At 36.4% G+C, this 23,293-nt stretch overlaps 1 protein-coding gene across 1 annotated transcript in view; it reads right to left on the reverse strand.

The window, feature by feature from the left end:
• pdia5 (protein disulfide isomerase family A, member 5) overlaps nt 1-23,293 on the reverse strand; it is a 111,272-nt gene that overhangs the window by 44,471 nt on the left and 43,508 nt on the right. The window contains exons 8-11 of the mRNA XM_038277740.1: nt 22,385-22,452; nt 18,632-18,723; nt 12,172-12,243; nt 6,863-6,999 (exon numbers count right to left, since the gene is read on the reverse strand). Of these exons, the coding sequence (XP_038133668.1) occupies nt 6,863-6,999; nt 12,172-12,243; nt 18,632-18,723; nt 22,385-22,452 (369 nt within the window). The remainder of the gene's footprint in view (nt 1-6,862; nt 7,000-12,171; nt 12,244-18,631; nt 18,724-22,384; nt 22,453-23,293) is intronic.

Here is a 23,293-nt window from a genome sequence, read left to right on the forward strand (position 1 = left end):
TTTGTAAAACAAAACAAAAAATGATGCATAAACCAATGAGAACAACAAGCCTCTGCTGATAATGAGTCTCACTCCAGTGCATCTTTAAAACAAGAGTTCTGCTTGAAAACTAAGCAGCTTTAATGAGCGGGAAGAAAGAAAAAATACTACGTCCCATTAGTACTTTCTGATAGGATGGTTTCCCGAACTAAATCGACTTTACTTTTTTAATACACTGTCATTTTGCTACCAGGCTAACATCAAATTCAACAAACTTTCAAGGACTATTTGGATTAAATTGCTTCAATTAGTTCTAATTTCCTTCAGAATCAAGGGTCATATCTGGAGGCATTTAGCTTAAAAAAGCATTAAAAAAAAGCGCTGAATGTTGAAAACTGTAAATCAAATACAAGTCTTATGTTTACAATTTGTCTTTGCTGCACTTTAAAAATGGGAATGTTTTGAGATCTGTACTGAAAAAAATGTTTTACTTTTGTATACACACTGTGTACAAAATGACAATAAAGTCTTTCTAAGTCTTAAAAAAAGGACTGATATAACTGAAAAAGATAATCATACAATGCATATTTAATAAAAAAAATAAAAAGAAAGGTGATTTAATGTGTAAAATAAATGCATATTTTACATATATAAATGTACATATTATTCATATTATGTGTATATTATACGTATATTAATAATCTCAACATCCTATGTACATGCAATAACATCATGGTGTTAAAGCTTTGAAGCAAATGTGTATTGAAGCACCATATCAGCTTAATTTTCCTATTGAGGCCATTTAACTGTAAATAAATGAATATTCCATCGGAAAAGTTAGTCAAGACTAAACATCTGTATTGTATAAAAATAATAGACTGAAAAACCACTGCCGCCTCTCACCCTTTGGTGCGGCCCGTTTCATGATGCCACCCTGGGTATGCAGCATGGTATCAAGTTACTCTGAAAGTTAGGCTCAACTTGAGGAAGGCTGGACATATACTGAAACCTTTTGGAACTGAAAACATTTTAAAACTCAAAGAAAAATAAGATCAAAACAGTGATGGCCGCTTATGTCTCCTGGGCAGGAAGCGGCTGCTGCTTAGAAAGCAGAATTCACGAGGATTACTTTGTCCTCTGACATTAGACAAGGCAATCAGAACCAAGTCCAGAGTGCTATAAAACATGCAGGTGAGGTTTCTAAACAAAAGGGGTGTGGCTTACATATGTCACATTCAAGGCTGGTTTATGCTCAGAAACCAGGTCGTCTGCGTGTGTCGCAGTTAATGCAGATATGCCCCTCCCCTTTCTGCAGACACTGTGCTGCACCTCTCCAGAATTGTAGGTGACTGCAGACAGGAGGCCTCTGATTGGTCAAATCTACACCCGCTCTACACTATGCATATTTCCTGTTTGGTACCTTACCGGCTTGTTTTGTTTGTATGACCGCCGTTGAGGAAAACGACTCATGAAGATGAATCCAGCTAGAAGAGTGAGGTGCGCGAGAATGCTGGCCTTTTTCCACCTGGCTCCCCGCTCTTTTTCGCCCTCATGTTCCTCCGTTTTTGCACAAACTTGCCCCCACTTCCTCACCGCCTCTTCCATATCTAGAACCACAGCTAGTTCCTGATTGTCCCTCTTGCGTTGTGGCATGGAATAACATAGCGCAGACCACATTTCAAATGTGCGACAAGCTCACTGCGACACACTGCTGCTGGGAGTATAACCAGCCCTTAAGCCCACAATCCTGATGTTATTCTTGATATCCATAGGGGTTCAAGGTTTCTGACATCAACTCAAGCTTGATGTATCCCATTTCAGGAAAATTAATGGGAAAAAAAAAGTGATCTGAAATTGATTTGTGCCACAAAGTAAAGACTCCTGTGCTAAAATATCAACAAATTATTTAACAGATCTGTTTCAATTTAAAGAAGATTTGGATTCCAAAGCACTTTCAGTACAAAGGCAGTTTTATTCTGGCATTTGTGGCCATGTTATTGTGACGTACAACCCAATTTTACCCCGTTAACATACTTTACAAAAGTCAACTGCAATCATTTTCATGGAAAAGAAAAAGATTAGCATTAAAATTGGGAACAGAAGGGCACAGAAAAAAAAAACCCTGATCCACCACTTTGCAAAACACAGGCAGCAACACTTCACCAGTGACAACTTCTGAGGACACAGACCTTCAAAAAGGAACATCATTTTAAAGATGTGCTTTGATGTAACTTTTTGCATTTTGAAAATACTGATCCGTTTTATACGTTCGATATAAATCTAGCTGCATCAAAATTAACAGCATGTCGTCTAACTTCATGCGAGTTATATGTCACAGCAAGAGGAGTGGAAAGCTCCCCAACAGAGAGGAGGAATGTTTGTCTGGAAGTGGGGAAAAGTCTGGCAGTGTTACACATTCAGTGTATGGTGCCTAAATGAAAATGTGAGGCATGTGTAGATATGACAAGCAGAATTAAATAAACCATATGGTAACAATGAGGTGTTATTCACAAGGATGGAGGGTTTCGTGTCTGATACATATCTATTGTGCGCTGAATTTCCTGCATTCGCTCTGGCCTGTTTGTTTTTCCATTTCCAATCTTTCTTTGGTTTCTTTCTCCAACAGACGGTTCATACCTAGCATGACAGCAAAATGGTGATGTTATCTGTGTGACTAAATAACAGCTGAACCCAAGGGAAACCGCATGAGAATGTTTTCCATGGCAGGAAGGAGCGAGAAGCTCTTCTGACACGATGAGGGACATTTTGAAATGTTGAAAACATTCTCAAGATTACGCTACATAGTTCATTGCACAAAAGGGGCTGGGGGAGAAACAAACATAAGATTACACAATTTTTAAAATCTGTCAAAAGGTTTAACACAAAAATGGGAGTAAAACAACCCTGGAGATTATAGAATTAATTACTTTTTATCAGCTTGATATTTTCTTCTCCATTATCAGTGCTGGCCTTTAATGAATTCATGTTGACTATTTATTTGCAAAATAAAAGAGTAAAGATAACGTTTTACTCTGACTTGGTGGAGTTTTCCACCAAACTGCTTCAAGTTCTTCATCTATCAGGATTGCAAAGCATTTACAAGCACAGCTGGTTGTTAAAGACATGGTTGTTTATAACTTAAAGGGATGAAGTTTCATAGTATACCTATAAAAACTCACATAAAAATCCCAATTATTATTTCAAAATAAAGCATTACATGCAAGCTTTCATCCTGATATTGTTTTCTTAATTGTTTTTAAGCCTGAAAACAACATTTGCACGGGGCACACTCAGTAGACGATTAACATTTAGCATGCAGACGCAATCTGCAGGAAAAATGTATTAAAGCATCCATTAATTCTGCAGTGTCTGTTACTTGAGCTCCTCCTTCAACTAAAACTACAATTCCTTTGTGTTCAGAGTGCTGGCCTGGTCACCGTTGGCATCCAATGTATTGTCACTTTTTCACACTCAATCTTGGACTTTTCCCCTCTTTCTTTCACACCTCCACTGGTAAAAACGAGTCGCTTATTTGCTTGTTGCACACATACAAAAAAGTTAAATATGTCTTAAAAATGGACCTAAGTGTAAAACAAAGAAATAAAATTTGTTAAACAAGGAGGGCACCATAAGTTAACCAAAAGGCCTCTATATCCATTTAAGATTAGCTACTCATACTGTATGACTGGAACCCTCATGTTGGAAAACAACTTGTTCATAATTTCAATAATTAAATAAAAAAAAAATCCAGCTGATATGGATGTGCAATATTTATACCGCCTTAATATCTGTTAACCAATCTTGTAATATATAACAGAGAGATAGGAAGAGGCAGTGAGAGAGTGATGGACAGAGTGGAAGAGAAATTAAGTTCCTTATCCGTGGAAACCAAAAAGTCCCACTCTTGAAAAAGGTTTGTCTGAAATTATTGCCTTAAAAACATCCCTATCTGTTAGACCAGCATTTAAACTGTAAGTAATTTGAAAAAAAGTTAAAGCATATACTTAAATCTATGCTTATTTGTACTGATTCAGTTCTGAACCTGAAGTAAATATTGAATATAAAGCAGATCCCTTGCAGCAGACAGAGAATAAGAGCTTACAGGCAGGTTTCACTTATCTTCTGTTTAAAGTCGTAGGGAAGCGGCCGTTCCAACTGTTGCATTTCTGAATTCTCCCGAGCGGTGCTTGACTTTACACAAGTTAATGAAGTGAATGTGATTGGTCGTTTATCAAGGGGGCGGGGTTGTTGTGGTGGAAGGTTGGCAAGCATGTCTGGTTGTGGCCGGTTTCTGCTAATGAGTTAGCAACTTTGTGCTAGTAGGTTCCCAATGGGAAATTCCATTGGGACCAAGTAGCACTAAATTGGTGACTTAGAAACGACACTGTTAAGGAACACTATGGACAGAGGAAACATGAAAGAGGAGAAGAGTCTTGTGTCGGAGGTCGTGGATGAGTCTCCTCCATTATTCAGTTTTTATTTAGAGGAGGAAATCGGGGACGAAGATGTTGTGGAAGAGGACGCCAGGGCGGCAGAAGCTTGGTTTGGTGTAGAAGGCTTACAGCCGTACATGTTTGAGCCCTTGCCTCGCAACGCTGCCAGTTCTGTTAGCTCTACTCCTGCTGAAGACACAGACTTTCATCCCCGTGATCACTGAGACAGAACTCAATGGGAAAGGAAATGATTCTTATTTCAACCGTTGCGAATATTAACTACGACATATGAATCAAGATAAAAAATGTGACTGACAGCTGACCATTGATATATGATTGGCCGGATTTAGGTGTACAAGCTGACTTACAACTAACTGGCCTGCATAAGAAACCGAAGAAAAAACACAGATTTTAAGACAGGATTAAAAAAAAATAATAATACATTTTCTAAATTTGGGGACAATATAGTCTGATAAAGAGTAAATTTACATAAATGTTTAAGTCAGAATAATATGACATTTAAATATGATTTTCCTACAACTTTAATGTAGAACAGTTTGTTTTACTATTTTTATTATTGCACAGCATGCAGCCGAACCTTTTATAGCAAATAACAGTCTTGACACTGAAGTCTGAGACACTGAAGTTCACAGACAAATGGACCAAAAACAAAGAGTTAAACACAGAAATAATAAAAGCCAACAGGGTGCTGAAATCTAATCAAAAAGCATTAGTTTGTGATCAGAGTGAGCAACTCTGAGAAATTTGTAAAGTCATATTGTGTGACTGGACCCCTTAATGGGGGGATATAGGATCTATTTATAGGGATAGGGGGATAAATGTCATTTGTATGGATAAACATCATTGTTTATGTGCTATAATACTTTCCAAAAACACATAATAGAGCAAGAGGGGAATAAAGCAACAATAATAGTGGTCTGATTTTGCTGTGCAGTGAAAGTGAGAGCTTGAATCTTTGGCAGATTAGAGCTGATTAATAAATAAATTAACTCAGTAAAGCTGTAGTTTAACAGCTTTGGAGTTTTTAAATTTCATGTTCACAGACATTACACGGACGGATAACATCGAAAAGGTTGGAACACAAACCGATAAGGAGTAAAATCGTAATTTCTGTTAATTTTTGCCTTTTAAACATAAAAACCCCAGGGTGTATTTAATATTTGTTAAACTGCTTGAAAAGCATTATATTTAAGTGTCACTGCTATTTTTTTTAAACTACAAAGCCTGTAAATTTGCATACCTAAAAAAAATTCTTAAACATTTAATTTGCTTTATTGCTCTTTCAGTATAAACACTAAACATAATAATCACAACTTCCCAAATTTATTGTAATTGAGTGACTTGAATGACTGGTCCCACCACGCACACACCAAAATGCCGTTTTCAGATCTGTAGCACTGTGGATTAATTGTTTATATAATTTATTAACTACAATTATACTTTCTTAATTTAAAATTTAAACTGCAAGCTGCATTCAATCTTCTCATAGCACCAAAGTCATAAAAAAAAACATCAAGATTTAAGATTACTTATTAAGTTACTTTGACTAGTAAGTACCTACTCTGATTGGACATTAATGGAGTAATAACTCGGTTACTTTTTAGGACAAGTAACTATAACTAGTTACTTTTGTTAAGCCACTTTCCAAACACTGGTAAGGACACAATGTGATGAGGCCATCTTTGAGGCAGCGGTTACCAAAGATGAGGTTAGGACCCCACTATTTACTCATAAAATCCGGAGACTTAAACATTGAACTATGATTGTAATATGAATATGTATCTTTTATACTTTAAAACAAATAAACTGTCAAACTTGATTTAAAAAATCCCAAACATGATATCGATGGCAGATGCTTTACCGTTCCGTTTTAATGTTATAACGGACTTTCTGGAATGATCATATAAACAGTTGTTTTTCTGGGTTGCAAGTTAATGTTAAAGTTTAGAAATTCAGTAAAATCATGTTGATCGGCACCATAAGTTAATAAAAACACTAGAAATGTAATTAAGTCCCAGTTTTGCAATAACTTCCCAGTTTCAAAACAAACACTAAAATAACATTCTTCATCCTTAAAGGGACATCAGGATAAAGTAAAGTTGGTGTTAGCAGATTAAGCTTTTACATAATCTTGCATTGAAGGAATTGTTTTTGTGACAATGTACCTCAAACCTTCTTTGTCAGTAAAGGTTTAATCTTGTATATTTATGGGAAGTGAAGATGGAACTGAACGGTCTTTAAACAATAACTAAATACCCTCAAATTAAAGCTGCATATGACAATAAATGTTCTATATTACAAAGTACAACCAAAAAGAAAAAGTAATGAAGTAAAAGATTTTCCTATAAATTAGCTTCCATTTTGATGCATTAGGTTGACACTAATGGCCTGTGCTCTTTTCCTTTTTTTTCACATGCTTTATTACTCACAGGGGGCATAGAACATGATCAGGGCTGCAGGATGTTCCTCCAGGAAGCTGTCAAAGGACTCATCGGTCAGGTGGAAGACTGGCGAGTCCGTTTCCGACCACTGCACCTCAGGAGTCTTTGGCTGGGGGGGCTGTGGGCTGGAACATGAGGGGAACACAGCATGAAACTGAGACACACGTTTTTATGAAATGAATGTAATACAGCCAGCTTCTATTATGCAGGGGCAAAATACACACACACATACACATATGTAAAATAAAAAAAACTAATCAAACACAGCTGAAGTCTACACTCCACCCAAAATGTCTCAAAACGCACGCATGCACACAAAGACACGGCCCCTCCTAGATGACAGGGCTAAGCTCTGCAGTGCCAAGAGTAGACAACATGCTCTCTGAAGAAAAGCACACACGAAAAGTATGTCTAAAAGAAACAAATGGAGGCTTTTTATGAAACCACGCAGTGAAGCTTTCAGCCAATGCGGCAACATGAGGCGGTTAAACACGCATAAACAAAAGAAGAGCTGAAGCTCTCAAGTGTAGTTCCACCAAGTCATCCATCTGGCGTTCAGTTCCGTCTTCGGTTGTTGGACAATAATTCTGGATCTAAATATTTGGAGTCAAGTTCTGCATTTTTAACTGTTTACTAAACAAGTTCAACAGTTACAAGAAACGTATGAGCAGAAAAATGAGAAACTGCAACTTCTTCATGGTTAGAACTGACAAATACGGCTGAACTCCAAGCGTCTTGTGTTCAGATGGCGGGTGCTTCCGCTTTAATTATTCTCTAATTAAGCAAGAAAAAGGTCTCGAGGTATTTTCAAGTGTGACATTTGCATTAGACACAGCACAAAGTCAAACAAGCTCTGAAACAGCCCATAATTAGTCTGCAGAAACAAAGCGAATCCATCAAAGAGAAAACCTGGGAGCTTTAAGCACAAGCAAATATTTTTTTTATATCCAGAGAAAAAGAGATTCACTGAGTGAGCTCAGTTGCAGCAAGGGCCACAGTATCAGCTGAAGTAAACAACTTTGCAAGATGGTAAAATCTATAAAGTTTGTTGAAAAGAACCTCTTCAGAGAAACCAACCAAGTGAAGCGGACTTTCTGGGAAGTAGATGTATTGTTTTCTTAAAGTCAAAAACCTGAAAAGCTACACCAGATCAAATGCAGAGAGATCACTGCATGGAAAAATGGGTTCATAAACCTCAGGAAGAGAAAGCCAAGATTAACCTGCATCAACGTTAAGCTTAAGCAAATTTAAAAACATTTCAGAAAAGAACTGGAACCCTCTGAAACAGGCATGGTTATGATTTGCATTGATTTATCGAAGGAAGGGTCTGAAACATTCAGTATGAGCGACTAAAATTATGAAAAAAATTAATAGATAAAGATAAATTTAATAGATAAATAATAATAGATAGATATAATAGATACATTTAATAAATAAATAGATAAATACACATAACTTTATAAATGAATAGAGAAATATGTAGAAAAATAAATCAGGGTTTATACAGGAATAAGCAACTCTAATTTAATGCTTTTTAATGCTCTTAGAAATAATTTTAGGGCCATCAACAAGTACCCATTATTGTCATATAAACACGGCAAAATCCTTCATCATCTTTACCATCGACAGGCTGCAGCCATGTCCCAAATTCCTCGTTTTCCAGCCCAAAGTTAGCATTTTCCCATTCTCTAGCTTCTTCTGCGCCTAGAGCTATTTTTCTGAACATACGATTTTACGATCAACCAGAAGCAGTTCCGCACAAATATATCGCAATATATCTGCTGAAATTGTTTTTAGAAACTTTTTTTTTTATAAAGAATTTTAAATGCCACCATATTCACATTTAATGAATTTTAATGCCAATTCAGGCCTTAATTAAAAAAAAAAAATTAATGACTTTTAAAGATTTTGAATGACCTGCGGAAACCCTTTAAATACATATATGAATGGAGAAAAGGAGAAAAATCCTAAAGAATTAGCCTTTTTAATGACCAAAACATTTAACTATTTAAACACCGAAATTTCCCCATTGTGGGACAATAAAGGGATTTTCCATTCTATTCTAGTTATTTATACACTCACCAGCCACTTTATTAGGTACACCTGTCCAACTGCTCGTTAACACTTAATTTCTAAGCAGCCAATCACATGGCGGCAACTCAGTGCATTTAGGCGTGTAGACATGGTCAAGACAATCTCCTGCAGTTCAAACCGAGCATCAGTATGGGGAAGAAAGGTGATTCGAGTGACTTTGAACGTGGCATGATTGTTGGTGCCAGAAGGGCTGGTCTGAGTATTTCAGAAACTGCTGATCTACTGGGATTTTCACGCACAACCATCTCTAGGGTTTACAGAGAATGGTCCGAAAAAGAAAAAACATCCAGTGAGCGGCAGTTCTGTGGGCGGAAATGCCTTGTTGATGCCAGAGGTCAGAGGAGAATGGCCAGACTGGTTCAAGCTGATAGAAGGGCAACAGTGACTCAAATAACCACCCGTTACAACCAAGGTGGGCAGAAGAGCATCTCTGAACGCACAGTACGTCGAACTTTGAGGCAGATGGGCTACAGCAGCAGAAGACCACACCGGGTGCCACTCCTTTCAGCTAAGAACAGGAAACTGAGGCTACAATTTGCACAACAAGCTCATCGAAATTGGACAATAAAAGATTGGAAAAACGTTGCCTGGTCTGATGAGTCTCGATTTCTGCTGCGACATTCGGATGGTAGGGTCAGAATTTGGCGTCTACAACATGAAAGCATGGATCCATCCTGCCTTGTATCAACGGTTCAGGCTGGTGGTGGTGGTGTCATGGTGTGGGGAATATTTTCTTGGCACTCTTTGGGGCCCTTGGTACCAATTGAGCATCGTTGCAACACCACAGCCTACCTGAGTATTGTTGCTGACCATGTCCATCCCTTTATGACCACAATGTACCCAACTTCTGATGGCTACTTTCAGCAGGATAATGCGCCATGTCATAAAGCTGGAATCATCTCAGACTGGTTTCTTAAACATGACAATGAGTTCACTGTACTCAAATGGCCTCCACAGTCACCAGATCTCAATCCAATAGAGCATCTTTGGGATGTGGTGGAACGGGAGATTCGCATCATGGATGTGCAGCCGACAAATCTGCGGCAACTGTGTGATGCCATCATGTCAATATGGACCAAACTCCCTGAGGAATGCTTCCAGCACCTTGCTGAATCTATGCCACGAAGAATTGAGGCAGTTCTGAAGGCAAAAGGGGGTCCAACCCGTTACTAGCATGGGGTACCTAATAAAGTGGCCGGTGAGTGTATAATTAAATGTATATTTTCTCCTATATGTGTATTCATACATTAATTTATTTCTTCCCACTTTATTTTTTACATTTCCACAATTATTTATTTCTTGTTTCGTATGTTAATGAGATGGTTGGTTTAACATTTGTCTTCAGTACGATTGGATAACTGGGAGAATCACACAGAAGCAGTTGTAATGATATAAACAGTTCAAACAAATTAATCTGGGCAAACATAAAATAACTTTTATCTTAAATTCCTGAAATCAAATTAAAGAGGACTGGTTTATACAAGAGAGAATTTTCTCTACTTTTTAGCTGAAATCCTTGCTTATTGGTCTATGAACGCCCTGTCACGTGTTTAATCAATCTGTGTTGATCTAGACATGGTCTTCTTATTTACAGCTTGTGTGATTAGATGAAGGAAGATCAGTATTTAATTTAAGACCTAATTGTCTTAGGACTGAGTATATTACTTTGGCCAGGACTTTAATGGAAATTTATCAGAATGTAGGTCAAGCTGCCATCAGTTGGAGTCACTCATCCTACAGAAGGGAATTTTCATCAGTGCAGATGGAGTGTCTGCATAGTGTAGCATTAGATTGTCTTTTTTTGTAAATAGAGCAACTTGTATTAATCAGAAAAGCCTTTACTTACAGTATGATAAGTTTGCTTTCCAGGATATGAAAAAAACAACATTAAATGGCTTTTTTTATTTGTCTAAAACTTGATGCAGGAAAAAGAAAAATCAATAGTTTACAGAAGTTTTCGTCATTGACCTTGTTAGAGTTAGCTTATCTTGAACCGTTGTTTCTACCTGCATAAGACAATGACTTGTGCAAGTAGGGAAGCAGAGAAAGCAAAAGGGAGAGGGAAGTTAAAAGATAAGACAAAACTGCTGAAACTGATGTTTTGTGAAACTTAATCAAAAGTTGAGAACTGTAACTGGGACAAAAAAAACTGAAAATAGAGCTGGGGAACAAAAAAAAGAACAGATCCTGTGAAGGTTTTTAGTAGCCTACTGCTTATATCAAAAACGCTTCATCTCTACAACAAAACAAAAATCCTTAGAGATGACAAACTACAAATGTGATCGAGTTTTACCAAGGATTAAAAATATTTATAATTATCTAATTTTCAAGGTGAGTATCGGTAAATTATTCTGCAAAGTCCTCAATGAAACGGTGAAGGAGACAATATAGGCTTTGGGTTAAAAAGAGGTGAAGTAATTCTTAACAGATTATGAAAACTTTTTCCAACACATTTCTCATTCCACATGTAGGGAGGTAGAATAGACAGAAGGAGAAGACAAGGTAGGAAATATAGGAAGGAAAGAAGTAGATAAGAAATGAAGAATGCAATAAAGGAACCAAGGATTGGAAGAAACTAGATTTATACAGACTACAAAGAACCTCCATAATCACATCACAAGTCAGAATATCCATATGTAGGATTATCAAATAGTTGAACATGACAGCTTGACCTGACTTACAGTGTACTGCACCATTTTAAACCAATCTTTATAAACCTAATAGTTATTTTTCCAGGGCTGAAAAGACCAGCTTGAATGCACCTCCTTTCAGACTCACACTGTTTCTCGCTATAGCTGTGAAGTCTTGATTTGTACCTTCTGGTTGCAGCTCTGAAATGTGCTATAGCTTACCCTTCAGACAAAGAAAGGGACTTTTAGGCAGAGATGTTGAGACAAGGTGGCAAAAAAGAGATGAGGGGGAAGCAGGTGTAGATTGATGACAACATGACAAGGTGAGTCAGAGGATTCAAGGCAAGAAAGGTGTGATGAAGATCAAACCACAGAAACGAAGGTGATGACTGATAATAAAAGGTTAGGGCAACGTGATACTACAAAGCCTTAAGGAGCCGCCCTCCTCTCTGAGGCTCTAATGCTGGGTTTCATTAATCAGATTGGTAGGATGGAAAACATATGGGTATAATAGGCTTATAGCTGGACCCACTCTTAAAAAAAAAAAAAAACTAAGAAAAGCACCATACTCACTTCTTCAGCCAGTCTGCTATGTCCTTGGGTGTAGCTCCATAGTTTTCATAGTGATGAAGGAATTTCCCTTTCCTGAAAAATAAGAAGATCTCTGTTTAACTTTAAGTCACCAACTGAACAAATTTTACTTGTAATAAATAAATTAAAAATAAGACAAAAAAAAGGAAATGGAGCATCTTTCTGTTGATAAATTAAGTTTGTTAAAGCCTTTAAATAAATCTGAAAGCTTGTAAGGATCCTTAGTTGAAGGTGATTTCAGCTAAATAACTAACCCAACGATTAGTTTTAAATTAAAAGACTAAAGAAATAACACGCTAACAGGTGGATTCATCCGTTAAGGGGAGCTGCTGATAGACCTTCAACCTGCAACATTTAATCACCATCCTATGGTCACAAGGGAGGGAAGAAACTTACCAATGAATGGAGGCAGAATAGGAATGAGAAAATATTAGTTGTAGTAGATTTATTTATTTATTTTAGTGCTGTCAATCGATTACATTTTTTTAATCGCGATTAATCGCATCAATGCCTGAGTTAACTCACGATTAATCGCATTTTAATCGCAAATTTTTTTTCTGATTGAAAATCATTTAAATACTCTCGATGACATACAAAAAATACATACAGGCTAGGTTTGTGCCAATGTTCTTTTTTTAAAATGAAAACAGGTCACAGACACTGATTTATGCCATAGAAACATATGGCAAGAAGATGGGGAGGCATGTAGCAAAAAATAACAAATATGTAGGCAAAAAAAAGGCCCTGAAAACAGGCTGATGTAAAAGACAGTCTTTACAGTTAATACAGTCTTGTGAACAAAGACAAGCATTTTACCCTACTGCTATAAAATGTAGTACAGTTAACATTAGATGTTAATTAACCAAGATAATAATGAACAATTTTCAATCAATACATCAAAATCAATAGACCGACATCACTAGATGGAGGTAGTCTATGCTCTAGAAAGTTACTTTTCAGCCTCTTAACAAAAATGAGAACACACACACACCCACCAACACACACACGATACCGACCTGTGGCGTACACAGACGGCAAGAGTGCCGTAGCAGATTCCATTTCACCTCAGTAATCTGTTTTCTCAGCGTATTTCAGGTTGCTACTAGTTACCAGACACTCAACTTGTTTGTTGGTGGTTGGGCTTAAAGAAAAGGCACTAGCGCTACCCAGTGTATGAGCGTCTTTTTCCCTTGAGGAGCTCCGCTCTCGAAGCCTATGAGAAATGCATACACTGGGGGAAAATAGCCCCGCCTTCCCGCAGGCTGCAGCGGGATGTACTTGGAAAATTGTACCATAAAACCACATAGCGTTAATCTCACGTTAAAAATATTATTGCCGTTAAAATGGCCTCTCGTTAACGCGATAATAACGCGATAATTTTGACAGCACTAATTTATTTATTATGTTTTTAAGCCCAATTCAAATTCTGACGCCATTGAAAACAAAACTTTCAAGACTGAATTTTAGTTTTTCTTCCCATCTTTCTAAGTGAAACAAATAATGATTCTGGTTAAAGAAACCCAGTGTGATGAAGACATCATATTTCCTTTTCACATTTAGTCACATTACAACAACAGTGAATGCTGTAGGGATTTGGGATAAAACAGTTCTGTTTCCTTATTTTTTCATTTCTGTAAAAAAAAAAAAAAAAACGAGTCTAGCATATATCAGCATTTGTCCACCCCCTTTACCGATACCCTTAATTAAAATCCATTTCAACTAACCGCCTTCAGAAATCAGCTAATTACTAAATAGGGCTAATGGCTCTTTTTTATCTCAGTATAAATGCAGCTAATCTGCAAAGGCCTTATTGGTTAGTTGGAGAACATTGGCCTAAAAAGCATAATGAAGTCCAAGAAAAACAGCCAGGTTAGAGGGGAACTTGTGCAGGAGTTTAGGGAGCATTTGTGAAACAATCTTCCCAATATTAACATCTCACGGAGCACTCTTTAGTCCGGCTTAAAAAGCTGGAAAGAGTTTAGTTAAATGTGAAACCAATTGAGCTGCTTGCTTCTCAAAGAGGTAAAATGCTGTGTGTGGCAGTAAACTAACACAGTCATCTCTATTATAAAACATGGTTATGGCAGCATGATGCTGTGGGGTTGCTTTTGTCCAGTAGGGACTGCCAGGCTGGTCAGAGTTTCTGTAAAGATTGATGGTTGAATATAAAAAAGAAAATCTCATCCCCCAAAAATATACAATAGCTGATAAACGAAAACTGCAGATCAACTTCCCTCCACTTCACAATAATGCTGATTTATGCTGCATAAAGATCGCTATTTTAAGTTTACAGATGCTATGTAAAAAATAAATAAAATCAAGAACTGAAAATAAGGGTGAACTGATTGCTGGTTGGATGGATACAATCCATTTTAATAAAACACAACATCAGTTGTTATGGGATCTCAAAAAAGACCTTTGTAGACGTAGTTAATATCCTTTGAAAAGATCGATTTCCCATCTAAGTATAGACCGATCAGCAATCTCCCTAAACTGAGGCTGATAAATCAACCAGCCAATCAAACGGTGAACCCCTGGCTGAAAAAAGTTTTGGCATTACATTTTATCTACTATTTATTTACTTACTTACATTTTATCACTGCTGCACTTTAGAAATTAAAATGCATTGAGAGCTGTACTGAATGAAATTTATTTTTGTATACACCGTGTACAAAATGACACCAAAGTCTAACTCTAAGCATTGCAGCTGATAAAGTTAGAGAAAATCTGATTACTATGTTCCTATTTCATGTTGAGTATTTTCTGCATGAGGAAGGGCTATAAGGGGAATAAATTCCTTGCATAGCGCTCCTATTAATAACTATTAGAAGAAAAAAATAAGCCAATGCTTTTTCTCCACCACAAAGTTCCACCATGCCAGTTCTTCATTGTTCCTAACCTCTGCTGTAAAGATGAAATGTTCATCATAAAGAAAATTAATCTGCCGATATGCTTTTACGGCATAAAAAAATAAAACTTTAGAGTTTTCAGTGTTCTACACTGTTTAACTGGTGTGTTTTTTTAAGCCAAAACTATGGTTCCTCATCTTTCTCTAGAACTTGCATAAAAAATAACTAAACATGTGGAAAAAAGAAAAGATCAGATCACAAATCCTTCCAGCTTAAAAAAAGAAAAAGCAAAGATCAAGGTTAAAACCTTTAGTCAGCAGCTCTTATTAAAGAGTTTCCGAGAGCATAAAAAAAAGGACTTATGATTATTAGTGTCCTTCCCACTGTATTATAGTTTGTGTTCAAAGCAGGAAAGTGTATTCAGGGAGCATTTCTCATCTCATTTCCTCCAGCCACCTGTAATGCCTTTAAATTTAGATTGAAACTGTTTTATTGTCACCAGGTAAAAGAGATTGTGAGATTTGCGACTAAATGTGGGCAGAGGAGCTCGTCCAACTGACGGGTCAGTGTCAGTCCCTGCAGCTCTGCAAGCACAGATGGCGATGACTGCAGTCAGAGCTCCTGATATACAGAATAGACATAATTAAAGGTGATACACCATTTTACTCAATGGGATTTGGGGTTTAAAACATGCTTCTAGGTGAACTGATGAATGCAGGAGGAGAGAGCGGCTGCTTGGAATTCAATCAGTGAGATTTATGACCAACTCTATATTCCAAGGTTTTATCTCTACAGCTGTAAAGTACAATAAAACCTTGCAAAACCAAGCTGAGGAAATTTGGATATAAACGCCTGACTGACAGTCTCAGCGGCTTTTCATTGTAAGAGGACAAAGCAAGGATAAAAAGGTTGAACTTTTTTCCCTTTAATATAACTTAGTTGGGCTAAACTCTGGGGAAAAGTGCCGCCTTCTACAGCAGGAGTAAAAACACTAGAAGACCTTGAAAAAGTTCGGCTTGCAGCGAGTGCTACAGCGAGATAACTGAAGGTGTTGATGCTGATTTACCCTGCTGTGATTAGCAGCAGTTTATCAGTGAGGGACTCATTATTGAAGCCAATGGACTCGGATGGTCATTAGCTAGCTTTGCTCAGACACTAATGCACTTCCAGCTAACAGACTGGCACTGGCACGGCTATAAACAAGTGCACGGGTGTGCACGTGCCTCAGCACACGAATGCATGATAGAGATATGCGGAGATGTACAGGAAGGAGGGAAGAGCACACGCAATTTCTAACCACAGAGGCACTTAATCAGTCCCGGCCTAATTAAAAGGCCAGACTGGAATGAAAGAGTGTTTAATGTGGAAATTGGGATGATAAAGCAGGAGCTGGAGAAATAAGAAACAGAGCACACTGGCATCCTGGTAGTCCAACAGTTAGGGAATATTCAGGATGCACACTGCAATTTCCTATAACCCTAAACTATCACTCTTTGTATGGTTCATCCTTATCATTCCTTCACTTTAATATCATCTGCACTATGGAATTTTAATTAAGCAAATATAACAAAATATTTTCTATTTTAGTTTTTGTTTTATCTATTTCTCTTCCAAAGGACATTAACCTTTCTGAATTATTGTGTTTTAAATAAAACTAGGGCTCAACTAACAATTATTTTGCTTATTATATATAGCGCTTAAAGGCGCTATGTAAGTACATGCCATTTACCATTTACCATTTATTGATTAATCTGTAGATAATTTCTTTAATTAATTGATTAATGACCTGAAAGCAAAAAGATTTTATACAGATTTTAAGTTAAAGAGTTCTGGACACAAATTATTCACAGACAAAAACATACAAGCCCTTATATACATTTTATAATTTTTCATAATAGTTCTGAGTGAGTTGCTCTTAATGGATTAATAAACTACATGATGCTTATTTTAATAATTGATCAAATTAATCCAATTAATTGTTGCAGCCCTAAATAATACAATTTTTTTTGCATCTAATGTATGGACTGAGAAAGGGGTCAAAATGTTTGTATCTTAGTTGAAACCGAAAAAATATAAGTTGATATTGAATGTCCAATTTTTACCTTATCTGAGTAACTAAAAAAGTAAACATAAAATAATAAGAATTAAATATAAATTCTTCCCCTCAACTTTAAAACCTCATAATTTAGTTCAGTATTTTAATGAAACTTTTTTCTTTTATTTATGTGTTTCTTTTCTTTATTGCGGTTTTTGATTTTATTTTTTTTAGATTCAAATCTCTTTCAGTTTCTATTATTTATCTTTTTTGTTTAAAATTCTTTTTTCAGTGTCAGGATTTTTTTTTACACACTTTCAAATAATTTTTTTTTTTCTTTCACATTCAGACTTTGATCCCAATGTTACGGGAGTGGGCGGGGAAATGTGATTGACAGCTTGCAGCAGTACTGGAGCGATCATGGACTGTGGGAACTCCAACTACTTGAGCAAGTAGTTGGAGTTCCCACATTCCATGAATGCAACATTGAAAGGGACATTTGATCACTGCTGCACTTTAGGATATAGAATTTTTCATTTCACTGCTAAGTAGGGATGGGAATCGGAAACTGCTTCCTGTTCAGAACCGGTTTTGTGTGTTCCAATTCCACGGCACCGTTTGGCAGCTTGCTTAACGATTCTCTTAACTGTTTCAGGCAGCACCAGAGCCTAGCGCTGGGCAGCACGACTTACGTCACGTTTTTTATGTAAATTACAAGTTACGCACACGGCATTCAGTAAGTATAACAAGTATATGGTCATGTTATAGCAAGTATAACATGACCACCCGAAAGTCTAGAAAAGCAAAAGCAAGCTTTCTCCATTAGATTTAGATGACTGTGACGAGACAGGTAAAAAAAACAACAACAAACAAACAAAAAATCCTAAAACTGAAAAAGCAATCTGAATCTTAAAAAAAGGGGAAAAAAAAGAAAGAAAAGAAACTGAAATGGATGGATTTGAATCAGAAAACATAAAAAGTAAAGAAAATAAATAAGAAAAAGTGTAATTAAAATACTAAACTGAATTTAGATTCAATTCTTATTTTATGTTTGCTTTTTTAGTTTCTCTCATTATAAGGTAAAAATGTGAGATATAGATATCAACTTCTAGTTTTTCAGTTTTAACTAAGATTTAGAAGTTTACAAACATTTTGACCCCTTTCTGACTCCATACTAATCATACTAAACCAGAGCTGTGTCTCCAAAGCTTAACACAGAAATGGTTCAAATTAAATAAATTAAACCTTCTTGCCTGCTCATATCATACCATCTCTCTCTATGGTCAAACCTGATGCTTCAAAACAACACCAAGAACCAAACCATATTATTTGCTCACTAAAGAAAGCATCTTTTTTTAGCAAAGGGACAAAGTTTCTAAAATCCACACTTGTTCTGCAGGAAGCAATATTAATACTTGAAGGCTATGTTTGCAGCATAAAAAAGAAAAATAAGACTGCCATCTTCATACTGTTTGTTTTTAAGGGTTTCTTTCAGAAGCAGCTTCCTCCCTGATGTTCTATAGCCTCAAAACGAAACTAATGAGATGACTCGACTCACTCAAAGTAGCAGAAGGTCGGATAGCCTTTGACGTTGTACTCCTGCTTAAGGCCGTCAAACTCAGCTGGGTGCACATTCATCCCCGCCAGTACCTTAAGAACAAATCACAAAAATGAAAGAAAAGCTTGCCGTGAGTTGACAAGGAGGGGATGAGAAGTGACGGCGGAGGAAAGAGGAAAGGACATCAGACATCAAAGCGGGTTAGCCACCATCAGGAAGCTCCAACATAATAAAAGAAAAGTTTTAAAAGGGAACTGCAGTCTGCAAGGGCACTTTAAAAGAAACTTATTTAAGACATTTTCTACTGGAATAGAAGAATAAAATTCTTGAAGCTGTGGCTCAGAGGTTGTGGATCAATTGAAGGCTGCCAAGGTTGTTTAAGCACAAGATAAATGTCTAAGAGCGATAGAAATTTGTTAACGAGTCAAGGTGATTTTCAAATGGAAATAGTACCTCCATATGTGGCTCCACTTTAGTTTAATCAAGTAAAAAACACTACTGAGTTTTTAAAAAAAGGTAAGTTTTACCTTAAGGCTTTAAAAGTCCAAAAGTACTTAAAAACTGGTGTTGCACTGATACCATTTTTTGGCCCTGATATCGATTACATCTGTTTGACATTGCAGTTCTTCATATATACACACACACATCAGACTACTTGGATGTAAAATAATTGCCATCATGTTTTTGTCAAGCTGCTGCCTACCTTTGTGAAGCAGGAAAAAGACTAATAAAAAGTGAATCCAGTAGAACTTTTTATTGCCTACCTGGAATGGGTGACAATAGTTGAATAAACTTTTGGCTCTCAGAATGGTATCGTTGGTACTTGCCTATACAGATAGCACCATTTTAGTGCTGGATCAGGGCCCCGCCCCATACTGGTATCAATACAACACCTTTAAAAACATCTACTTAAATCTGACCTTACAATAATGAACAAATCTACAGAACATCTAAGGAAATATTGCACCAAACTGTACAAAAACTGTAAATTTCAAATGATAAACATAACCAACCAGCGATCAAATTCAAAGCTAACATTTCTTTAAACATTTACAGGGAGACTCAGTAAACCCTATCAGGTGCTTACTTCGTCTTAGGTATTATTGGTAGGCATTATTGTAGGCCTAGTAGGTGACCGGGCCATTTTTAACATTGGTTCACATCTTCATCGTCTGTGCCATCACAGCGATTAGGAGAAAACTTAAAATAAACTAATTACTAGATATAAAACACTTCTTTATGTTTTCGATTTTTTTTCTCTTTCTCTTTCAGTTTGACTAAATCTAAAACATTAGATGATGCATGCAGTTTTTCTTCTCCTTTACTAAGGCCAGAATAAGATCACCCACTCACTGTTCACTTCAAAGCAACAAAGATGTTGCTTGCAGTGAGAGAAGAACTCTGAGAATCTATCTATGCCACTTCCCTCATAATGCGGGAAAATTTGTTTTGTTTTTTCTTCCGAATGTTAGAGATTTATAAACACTAAGCATTAGTCATGAGTCTCTTAGGGGACATCTGATCAGTGATGTAGAACGTAGATAGATACATTCATAATCTTCACTACAGGGGGGATGGGGGAAGAGAGAGGGAACAACGAGCGGGTTTAATACGCATTTTATTTTTATATATCTTTTAAACTGAACCTGGAAGACTTTTGTCTTCAGAGTATTTTGCAAATAAAGATGAAACGGACCTCGGTTTATTTTCTAACTGTACGCATTCTCTTGCAACAATTATTCATTCCCCTTTAAGATAAGACATTCTGTTCTTCTACAATCATAAAGCTCAATTTCTCAAGGTTGTCTTTGATATATTCACACAGAAGAGCAAACAAGTGTGGAGTAAAGATGAACAGCTTTTTATAAAATGTTTTGAAAGCCAAACTCTAAAAAAAGTGCAGCATGCATCTGTATTTGGTTTCCTGAGACTATTGTGTAGAAAACCTCATGCTGCATTTACAGCTGCGGATCTTCTTGGTTTTGGCTCTAGTAGCTTTCTACATTCTGGGTCTGGGTCTTCAAAGATCTCAAATAAGAAGCACTAATTTATACATGCAAAAGGCTATGTTAAGGCTGATCTACAAAGATTGGTGCACAAATATTAATCAATGCAAACCCCCTCGGTTTCTTCTATGGGTAGTTCAGAGCGGTTTTAAAAGAAAGAAGAGGTTCTAAGCCATGTAGTTGGGAGTAATTTCAGATTCCAGAACAGCTTCTTGTGAGATTTGCCCTACATGTTGGAAACAGTACCATATACCAGTCTTGTGCTTACATTTGATCACAATGTTAATATTTTATCACTGCTGCACTTTAAAAATGGAAATGCTTTCTGAGCTGTAGTGAACGAAATTTATTTTTGTATACACTCTGTGTGTACAAAATGACAATTAATTCTGTCTAAGTAATAATAACAAAAATGATCTAAAAAATGATCGTTATAATAAACAATACTTAAACAGCACTTTACAGAGGTAAGTGCTAATGTCATATATAACAAATGGAATGATAAAATTAGGTGAGGTTAAATGTAAAAATTTAAATTAAAAAAATAGGTTATTTTTCTTCATTGACATCCCCTCCCCTGACAAAGGTTTGCATGTCTTAAATCAGGTGCCAACGTATAAAGCATTACTTAATTTTTTTTTTGATTAAATTGCATTAAACCATGCCATTTGTGTGCAGATGTTTTTCTTTACTATTATTATTTTAATATCGTTACTATTGATGGTGCAAAATGTGTAGGAGTACTAAAAAACTGTAGCCTCAGTTGATTTTGAGAGTAAAAAAAAAAAAATCAGTGTTGAAGTTTTAAATGTTTATACTTGCATATCCTGCACCCCTGAATTTGTGCAGTTATTTGAAAACGTGTCTGCTCGTACAGACACGTCTAGGGCAGTGATCCCCAACCGGAGGTATGTGTACCCCTAGTGGTGCACGAGTGCTTTGCAAGGGGTTCATGAATATATTAAATTTTTTTGGTAGTAAAATAAAATAGGTCTGGGATCTGTTTTGCTTTGGGAGGACCCAATTGAAAAATTTAACAAGCTTTTATCAAACAAAAAGTAAGTTTTTCTTATATGTTTGAGTTCACCTTCAGCTGTGACACACATCCAAACCAAGCAGAGGAACAGACTGGATGTAGAGAACAGCCTGGAATCAGCTGTTTTTCACACTGAGCTATCGGAGCTCATCACTGCAGCTCAGGTGTCTTGATGAAAACAAAGTAAAACTAAGTGAGTTTGACTATAATTTTTGTTCTGTATTTTGTTCCCAATTCATAAACTTTAAATGTGATTATAAGGGAGTTACTCAGAGGAGCTCCAGTTTTATAAATACAGGTTTATAATAGGATTTTTTATTTATTTATTTTGATTCCTTACTAACTTCCAGGCAACATAGTTATGTTTTTTTTTATTGAATATGAAAAACATAAAATTATATAAATTGAGTTCTCAAATTAAACGATTCGGTAAAAGAGTCTTTATTTCAGTTATTGCACTTTTATCTTTTGGACAGTCATCAATACTTTTGACTGAGATGGGAACTCATGGTACGGAAAAATGAATGAATGAAAATCTAATCCTATGGAGAATATTTCGAGGAGACTTTAAAAAAACAACAAGACATTCTTTATTTAAGGCTGGCAGGAGAATCTGAACGTTTGCATACATAATTTGTCTCTTACTATCTGCAGAAGAAATAAAGAAAGGGGATGGGATTTACGATAATGGAGGACAGGTAGGACACTTACATATTTGCCTTTTGTTTCTGTAGCTGCTTGCTGAAAAACAGGCTGCATTCTCTTGCAAACTCCACACCCTGCAAAAAAACAAAAAAAACAAAGAACATCACAAATAAAAGATTAATTTACACATTAAAGTTTTCAATCAACTATAAAATCTGTGATTGTAATAATTATTAGATATAAAAAAATATAATGTAAAAAAATCCATAAGAATATGTTTTAATGCATGGGAACCTATTGGAAGTCATAAGGGATTATTCAATGTTTTCTGACTCAATGACTTCCACACAGCCTAATATAATGCGTCAATGTGATAGGGGGAGATCTCTGTTACATCTTAGATGGCTTAAAACAACAATTGGAAACAATCTGATTAGATGTTTGCCAGTGATTCTGGGGAGAAGCCATCTCTGTGCCACCATGACCCGTGTAGACATGTGGAGTCTGCTAAACTCTACTGGGATTTTGAAATGTTTGCTTCCTCCTGATGAGATAAAGTTTTAAAGGAACAGACATCCCAGGTGGGATTGGCTAGAAGGCCTGCAGATGTTCTACAATTAAAGTTTTTTTTTTTCCTTTCATCCAAGATGTCAAACGTGCAATTTTTTTTCTGTACCAGGACATCTTATACTTCGCAATAAGACCTTTGCAGAATTCCTGGAAAGTCTGTTTAGTTTACTGTAGTTTAGTTCAGTAGCCACACCCAAGTCAAATCTGTAAGCAGTTGCACAAAAGCTTATAAGATACCAAACAAGAAAAAATTTGGCCAAAAATGTGCATGAAGAAGAAGCTGCAAGAATTCCCAAACCAGGGCCGCAGCAACAGATGGATGCCATTAAGTTTTTGCAGCTAAGGTAAAAAATATCAATTTAAATAAAGGAGTTTTAATTGCTATAATTTGTTATACATGAGCTA

The sequence above is a fragment of the Cyprinodon tularosa genome, unplaced genomic scaffold, assembly GCF_016077235.1.
Source record: "Cyprinodon tularosa strain WSP-4 unplaced genomic scaffold, ASM1607723v1 ctg134, whole genome shotgun sequence".
Classification (NCBI taxonomy): domain Eukaryota; kingdom Metazoa; phylum Chordata; class Actinopteri; order Cyprinodontiformes; family Cyprinodontidae; genus Cyprinodon; species Cyprinodon tularosa.